The sequence below is a fragment of the Cebidichthys violaceus genome, unplaced genomic scaffold (assembly GCF_023349555.1).
Source record: "Cebidichthys violaceus isolate CVI_PGR_0920_01 unplaced genomic scaffold, fCebVio1.0.p SCAF_451, whole genome shotgun sequence".
Classification (NCBI taxonomy): Eukaryota; Metazoa; Chordata; class Actinopteri; order Perciformes; family Stichaeidae; genus Cebidichthys; species Cebidichthys violaceus.
In genome coordinates this window covers 1-8,948 of record NW_027176652.1, presented here as the reverse complement: position 1 = coordinate 8,948, position 8,948 = coordinate 1, and the positions used below count along the sequence as shown (strand labels likewise).

Below are 8,948 nucleotides of genomic sequence, written 5' to 3'. Positions count from 1 at the left end.
TTAATTCGCTTTTAGTGATATATTTCTGATGCAGATTCCTGTCTGTGTTCAGGTTGTTCTTATTTAGCCATACATCATTATTGTAGTCAAATTAGTTGTGTCTTTGAGCAAAGGTTTGATTCAACATCACAGCTGTGCACACGTTATTAAAACACGGTATTATAACACGTTATTATATATAATATATAGTGAACAGTGACCCGGGTGGAGACGGACACGCCCCTTTCTTGTGTGTCTGTCCTATCCCATTGGAAGAGCACGCGCGAACTATTTGCATACGACCAATGATCACGGCTATGCAAATACCCGCTTGACTCGCATTGTCCGGGACAGTTTTAATGTGAAGTTGCCAGACATCTCTCTCAGTTGCAGCACAGTGGACTACAGTTAAAGTGTGTGTGTGTGTGTGTGTGTGTGTGTGTGTGTCGAGACGACACCAGAATAACTCGCCGGTGCATACTACTCCGCTCTAAAAGGGGATTTTGGATTTTATGTACAACATGACATTTGAGGAACTAAGTGGGGACTATTCTCAAGAAAGGTAAATAATAATCAATCATGATTTACTCCATTGTATTCTTACCGTTACCGGCGTCGATCTCGCCATTACACAATAGTGTGTGCGCAGCAACAATACGTGCATATATTAATGCACGGTAAAGGCAATGTTTAATCTATCTGAGTCTTTTACCTACGTACATTACCTATGTTAATACGTGCATTAACCATATTAATGCACTATAAAGGTAATGTTAAATGTAGTCGTTTAACTACGTGCATTATTAACTATATTAATGCACGATAAAGTCATGTTAAATCTAGTCTTTTACCTCCTAACTGGTGTTCAGTTGAGACCATGTCGCGAGACAGTCTCTTCTTTTAAATAACTAGCGTTAGCTAACGTCACGCGACGCTGCACACTGGTTTAAGGTGAGCAAAAATAATAATGTGACATGATAATTGACATGACAGTCTTCAGTATGCCGGTTTACTTTCCCTGCCCCCCCCCAGCTGTCACAACGAGTTCTACCGTAAAAACACTGAACTTTTTTTACGTGGCGAAACCAGCGCGTGCACGTCAGGAGTGTTTGTGGTGACGCAGGGTGGTTAGCTAGCAGCTAACGGTAGCCAGAGGAGGGGAAAAAAATGACGATGGAAAAGTTTTTTGTGGTCCAAAATGTTACGATGTTAACGACAACGCTGTTTACCTCCGTGTGTTGCAGAATGGATTCGGTGGCGAAAGCTTTGGAAGAAGTCCTCACCTCGGCGTTGCCACAAGGCAGCATTACTATCGGAGTCTACGAGGCGGCCAAATCACTCAATGTGTAAGTACGAAGTTAAATAAGTCATTGACCTATTGGCAGTGAAAGACATCCAAGTACACGTTGACTGACTCGTGTCTATCAGGATATGTACTATGCTTTAAACAAAACAAACAAAAAGACTAACTCAAGGATCTATTTCTTCTTCTTTCAGGGACCCTGATAATGTGGTTTTGTGCATCCTGGCCACCGATGACGACGATGTGAAAGATGTGGCCCTGCAGATCCACTTCACCCTCATCCAAGCGTTCTGCTGCGAGAATGATATCAACATCCTGAGAGTGAACAACACCCGGCGCCTGGCAGAAATACTGGGCGGAGGAGGAAAGCAGAGCGGGGGTGAACCGATGGACCTGCACTGTGTCCTGGTCACTGTAAGTATCCCTCCTCATCAATTGGCACTTTGTTTTACTCCTAAATTAATCTCGTAATGTTGCGATTTAATTCAAAGTGTTGGGTCCTACGCATGACTTAAACTTTTACTCAAGGGAGGACTTGTCAGTACATGTTCTTGTGCTTTTGATAAGCATGTTTATGACTCCTCCCTCAGATGACGTCCTAGGAATTTCAGTAAAGGGACATAACTTGTATCTGCGTACACACACACACACACACACACACACACACACAGGGACTATTATGATACCATAAAAATAACAATATATGCAATTAGATCATTTATTCTCTTTCATTCATATTTTCAGAGCCCACATTTGACATCGTGGAAGGACCCTGCTTTGAGCAAAGTGAACCGGTTCTGCAGAGAGAGCCGCTGTATGGACCAGTGGGTACCCATCATCAACCTGCCCGAACGATGAACTTTTTGCTGCAAAAAAAACAAAACAACCTGTGAAAGGACTTGTATTTCCAAAGTAACGGTAGCGGTGTGAACCCCCGATGGACACTTGACCACCCAGAGATCAAAATTCCAAAGCACTGCTGATGGAGGAAAGAAATATTCGGAGGAAAAAGAAGACCCCCGCTGTCTACCTGGGATCTATTTATAGAAGGGGGGGAGGGGGGGGATGGATTTCCACTTTGGACAGGACTGTTTGGCGTTGCGACCGAGATGAGATGGCGAGGCGCTTGTTTCGTCATGAGGTGGAAACTTTAAAAAAAAAAAAAGAAAAGCATGTGAAGCCAGACGCTGTACAGACGGGTTCTACCGTGTGTGTGTGTGTTTGGTAAAGCCTCTGAGGAGTCGGACAATAGGGGAGAAACCAGCGATTGGAGCTGTTGAGTGGACCAAAGCCTCGGCCTCTCTCTGCAGAAACGAGGCACTTGTTGAAACACTGGACCTTTTTGCAATTTCACTTATTTGATTCAAATTGTTATTGTTGACGTTTTGCTATTGTCAAAATTTAAAAAGGGAAGGGCTCCATATCCAGTGCAGACATTCTGTGTATTTAGTGTTTTCTATGCCAGCTGTGTTTTTTTTTTTTGTTTTTTTTTGCCACAAGTAAAATATTTCTTTTGTTACAATTTAAGTTATTTCTAATGATATTTAAGTGTATTTATGTTTCTCTTTTTTTCTTCTTTTTTTTTTTACTTTAAATATTTGCAAGAAATCTGAATACATATGTGTTGCTGTCAATAAAAAAAGTATTTTTTTTTTTGAAAGCCAGAACTGCATGTTTCCTTTTTTTTTTTCTTTTCTGGAAATTTTAGCAAAGCCGAGTTGAATTCTGACCTTTTTTGGCAGTTGCACTTGTAAAGAGGAGTCACGTGTGGATCACAGGGGTCACGCTGGCCTCTGTGGCCTCAGCGCCATCTCTGAGCTGAAGAGAACAATAATCTCTCTGCAGGCTTCTGCCTCGGTCAGCAGGACCGCGTTCATTCACCGACACAGGTTCCCTTTTTTAGCACCAATTCTCAGTGATTTTTGTCGGACGGTTTAGTTTTTCATTTTCACCCGCTGACTTCCTCGTAAAAAAAGAAGCATGTGACATCTGCACACGTGCCGCACAGTTAAAGGGAATATGAACACATAATGCATACATCTCACACTGTATGTTGCAGTGCACTGAAGAGTTGCATGTCTGTCATTGAGACGGCAACGCGTCGTCATGCTATTTGAACCGCTGGCTGCCTCTGCCCTCGGGACAGGAATACATGTTGTAGCTCACTGCAGAGCACATGACTGGAGCTGCTTGGAAAATGTTGTAAAGGAGGCATTGGCATGCGATATGTTGTGCAAGCCGGTCTGAACTGCTCTACTCCACCACTCCTTTTCCAACTGTGTTTTACACACACGCACACACACACACACACACACACACACACACACACACACACACACACACACACACACACACACACACACACACACAGGTGATCTCTCTCTTGAGCTGAATGTCAGTGATGTCACTGGGCTGTTGCAAGGCAGGCAATCCCCTACGAAAGTGCGGAGTCATGATCACGAGAAGAGGGCCGGCCGAGGCCGTCCTTGAGTTTCACAAGCCAGTTCAGCGTTTCATGCGACAACATCTAATACTGCTTGTAGTTAATTACATGCTTAATGCCGTCGTCATTCAATAGCAGTTTGGTAGATTGGGCGGGTTTTTCTTTGGGTGCTCTGGTTTCCCTCCCCAAGACTTTAAAGTCAAATCTATATCTGTTTCCCCCTGCCCTTGTAACATAACCAGGTTTGTTATGTATACTATATGAGGTCAGCATGCATGGCCTCATGTAACACCCTGGCATTCCTACTGAAGTCTCTAGTTTAAATAAACGCTAATACATAATGACACAGCGTATCGCTGAGTGTGTCCCTGGTTCCCTGTGGTTTCTGTCGCGTGGCAGCAGGGCGTGACGCCGACTGATGTAATGGGGCATTGTTGTGATGGAAGGGAAAAGGTTATTTTAAGGAGCCGTGCAGGGCTGATGTAAGCGTCGATACACCACATCGGCCTTCCGATGAAGTCCCCAAAAAAAAAAAAAGGGTGAGTCATTAGTGTCAGCTGGCTGTGCTGCATTGTAGGTTAAAGTTCAGGTGAAGCTTTATCTACCTGTTTATCATGTGATAAGTCATGGTGCAATTTGAATTGTTTTATATATATATATATATATATATATATATAAATAATGCAACCTGGGGAACATATTGTGTCACCTGAGTGAGTGGAGTAATACATATAGAATTGTATTGTGTGCCAAAGATTAAGAGCATGCAGACAGCAATGCTCTGACCTTGTGAGGGGAAAGGTCAGGTTAAGATAGCAGCATTGCAGAATAAAGGGAAACTCTACCATAAAGTTAAAGTTATACTGTGTATAACAATTGTGATATTCTCTGTTAATACGATGCTAATCAAACCTGTAACTGCATGTTTTGGTGTTGGTTACAAATTGAAGATATTCCACCTAAATCAGGATGATTATGAATTCAGCCTTAAAATGTGAATCAAAAATGTTCCAAAATCCAAAATAAAATCCAATTATTAATTAATTCTCTACTTAAAACATGAGCTGGACATCATTGTAGAAATATCCATTGTAAGGTGGAATTTAAAAATTTGCAATTCACAGCTTCAAAAACCCATTTAGAGTAGAGTAGAACTACTACAATGTGAAAAACATTTGGTACCAAGTAAAAGTACATCCATAAACATGTAAGTAAACTATAAAAAAAAAAAGGAAATAAAGTAAAACCCCAGGAGTGAGATTGGCTAGACAGGCTGGCGACGGCCTCACACTCTTTTTCTCAGGGCATTTGATTTATTGATTGCTTTTTTTCGGGACGTAAAGAGCATTTCAACAAATATACACCAAAAAAAAAAAAAAAAAACACATTACCCACACTAGCTTTAAAATAAATGTAGTGAAGTAAAATGTTCCTCTGTAAAAAAGTATGAAGTTGTACTCATGGCAAATACTCAAGTTAAGTACAAGTACCTCAAAAGGTACACTAGACTTGAGTAAATACTTACATACCACTGGTTATGGGTGGATAACATAAATGAGATATGAGAGTGGAAATGGGCTCAAACACACAGCTGCTGAGCCAACCGGAGGAACAGCGGTGCCACTGCAGTCAGCCTACAACCTCCACCCACCGCCCTCACCCTCCCTCCCTCCCTCCCTCCCTCTCCCCCTCATCAGCACATTCCAACACACTGACACTGTAACTGCCAAGGCAGATTTCCAGCGAGGCACATGGTCAGTGAGCCGGCCTGCCAGCCGCTGGCCATGAGCCTCCCGTGTGATTCTCACATTGCTGCACAATGACAGACTGGGGATTACTGTGAGACTGTGGTGGTGGTGGTGGTGGGGGGGGCATGCTTCAGGGGCATTCATGCTCACAGAGAATACCCAGTCTGTATCACGTTTGTGCATATAAAGGAGCTGTTTCTGGTTTAAGAAAGCTAGCTCGAACGCATGCATCATGATTTATTGCACTGTGTGTATCTTTGGCGTTCAGTGGAGGCGTTCCGCTGGCCACGCCGTGCTGATGCACGTGGCTTTTTCCTGCAGTGACATTTGATCTTTCAAGGAAAAACAGAACAATCCGTGAGAAAGCGACGAGAGGAAAGCAAAGCCCCGAAACAATGAATAATAGGCGACAATGTCATTTCATCATTATGTCAAGTTCTTGAGTCTGAGAGCTGTATTTCTGCAGTTGTTACAATAGGCGACGACGAAGTTTTATTCCCGTGTGAATCTTCACCGTTACGCAGGAGAAAATTAAAACGCGCAGTTATTCCACCAGCTGGCCAGAAAACAAGGTCAGAGAGACCCATGCGGCCACCGACGGTGAATGAAAACAGACTCTCGGGGTTAGCAGACATTCCCCCAAAAATAGGCACCGACTCTCCAAGAGCGGAAGTCAGGGTTTGGTAGTTTCTATATTTAGAACCTCTTGTGTTCTCCGGTTTCTGACGGCCACGGTGAGAGGCCCGAGGTCTCTCCTATCCACAGCCAGATATAAATAAACGAGCAATGAGAGGAAATGGCCCCAGATAAACTGTGGGCAGAGGCTCCATCTGAACAGTAGAAAAAAAAAAAAAAGACCAAAAATCAGGTTTCTACATTAAACACTGTAAATCTGTGGACAATACATGAAGACAAGCAGCGGTCATCATGAGCTCAGATCTCGTGACTGTGCAGCACGACACATCTTTATTGAGAGATTAGTACAGTTTGTGTACTTTAGGAACGCTTCACTTTATTAATCTTAGTTAAGTCTTCATACAAAGGGTTGGTGTATTAATAAAGACATTCATCAAAAAAAAAAACTGCAGATTCTGACAGTTAAATGAAGCTATCAATGGAACAATGAGGCTTAATTAATACAGAGTTGCTGAGTGGACAGAAATGGTGACATGGCAGTAGTGATCGGAGATTCGTCCTTAAGAGGCGTACAGAATGATTTATTGCAAGAAAACTGACCGTTGTAGACGATCATTTAAAATACAACTGGGTTACAACAAATGACCTTAAAGTACCCTTTGGAGAGGGGAACAATACCGTAATTGCTGAAAAGAACAATACCGTAATTGCTGAAAAGCGGAGCACCAGTTAGGTGAAACACAATTGACATTTTTCTTTTGCTTTTGGACACGTAGACAGAAACAGATGGCACAATATTGTTACAAATCACTTTCATCCCACGGATAAAAACATTCGATAGAAACTCTTCTTTTTTTTTTTTTAATTTTATATATATATATATATATATATATATATATATATATATTTTTTTTTTTTTTTTTTTTTTTTTTTTAAAGAAAGCACTCCCAGGTAGAGTATGCTTCATGATCCGAGGCAAACATAAGTAAGGCTTTAGAGTGTAAGAAAGTCCTAATTTATGCTATTTATTCAGTTGCATCGTTCCCCTAGTGACTCACAACATGAAGGACATGTTAGACTGATGAGTGAAGACCCCCCCCCCACCCACCCCCCACAGACACAAATGTTAAGTTTAAATAAAAATAAAAAAATAAAAAAAATAAAAACGTGGAAAAAGTTGAGAGCAGTCTTGGGAGAGTGGTTTTCTCATCATTGCACACTACCATTTACCATTTGCACCTGTACCAAAAAAAAAAAAAACACTGTAAGACAACGATGTGCACATTTCCTCAACTAAGACACTGGTGATGAGCTAGTGAGCGCGGCTCACAGTATAGTGCAACACCTGCTGACACGCTTCGTGTCGTCAGTGTCCTAAAAAAAAACATCGCACCACAGAAATCTGTCCGAAGCAAAACGGCTACAAACAGTTTCATTCAGACGCACATCTAGATGTTTTTTTTTTTTTTTTTATGAAGCGTAGTGTCATTGGTTTGGCTTGGTCTCTATTACACAGTGTTGCCCTGCACGCTATGTCAGCTGACACCTAAAGTCTGGAATAATTAGAATCATGCGCGGCGTTAAACGTTATAAAGCATTTTCATTTTGGCTGCAGTCACTCTGTATTTCACACGGACAGCTGACAAAAGCATCACAGCACCGGGGTCATAGAATACCAATGGCTTCAATCTGAGCGTAGATAATAGTGGATTAAAAGATGTTTTTTTTTTTTGTTTTTTGTTTTTATGGAATTTATCTCCACATGAATGGATCATTAAATCATAAAGACAACACTGTATCGCGGTAATCATACTGTAAATACCAGACGGGAAAACAATGGATTAAAACAGCATGCGGATTGTCGTGGAGCAGTCGGAGCTGGGTTGCCAAAATCCTTCTGAGCGTCTGAATTTCACACCAGATCTATTGACAGCGCTGTCCCCCCCAAATCGACGATACATCACGGTAACATCTGAGTATTTGGCAATGTAAACCCCGACCACTGAAGTCAGTGATCGAAACTGCACAACATCTGTAAAAAGCCACGTTATTAAGAACCGTTATTATCCATCTTAAAAGGTAATATGCTTTTAAAAAAGGACTGAAAGGAAACGTTGGCTGTGTGAATCTCTTCACTTAAGGCAGACCAGAGCGACAGTAACAGACTCTGCCCAGTGGCAGTACATACAGTAGAAAGGCCCAAATCCATCACTGAGGAGCGCCGTCGCTGTGACAACATTCAGAATGTAACATTCATGTACCTGATGCATTTGCAACTCATGCAGCCCAAAAGTCTTAGGAGTTAGTGGGTGAGCGGACGGTGGCACTAGTGGGGGAAAATCCTGGTTGAATTGCCGAGAACAGAACAGTGGAACACGTGGTAATGATACGATCACAGTCCACCCCTTGCTCCTCCCAACAACAACAACAACAACAACAACAACAACAACAAAAAGAATACAGCAACATTAATAAGCAACACAAATGAACACATGAATGCTAAGTGGCGTCTACTACAATATAGTGCAGGGTTTTTTGTCCTTGAAGGGATTGTCTGAGGCGGGGATGCCCATGAGCAGAGGGTCGTTTCTGGCGTGTTCATTGCAGTATTTTATGAGGTCTACAGACGCCTTGGAGACCTACAGAAAACAATGGAAGACATTTGCTACATTGTTCATTCTCTTACAAAAAAAAAAATCCTTGTATTTTCTCAATATTTTCTGGAGAAGCATGCATTAGATTTAGAAGTTTAGGAATCAGTTTATTGATTATGTATCATTATTTATTGTTGCACTGTACCTTTATCCTCTCAATGTTCGCCTCTATTCTCAGCTGCTGC

General features: G+C 41.9%; 2 protein-coding genes across 2 annotated transcripts; one reads left to right on the top strand and one right to left on the bottom strand.

Annotated features, from left to right (window-relative positions):
- The first annotated feature begins 353 nt into the window (after positions 1-353).
- On the top strand, positions 354-2,952 carry gadd45aa (growth arrest and DNA-damage-inducible, alpha, a). The gene is made up of 4 exons (XM_068729381.1): positions 354-541; positions 1,224-1,325; positions 1,477-1,696; positions 2,027-2,952. The coding sequence occupies exons 1-4, from the start codon at positions 492-494 to the stop codon at positions 2,138-2,140; spliced, it is 486 nt and encodes a 161-aa protein (XP_068585482.1). The 5' UTR covers positions 354-491; the 3' UTR covers positions 2,141-2,952.
- A 4,270-nt stretch (positions 2,953-7,222) lies between these two features.
- On the bottom strand, positions 7,223-8,944 carry LOC137886768 (guanine nucleotide-binding protein G(I)/G(S)/G(O) subunit gamma-12-like; the record flags this gene model as incomplete). The annotated part of the gene is made up of 2 exons (XM_068729380.1): positions 7,223-8,748; positions 8,909-8,944. Coding segments are annotated over 2 exons (162 nt in total), but the record flags the coding sequence as incomplete, so codon positions are not given.
- Between the last annotated feature and the right edge of the window lie 4 nt (positions 8,945-8,948).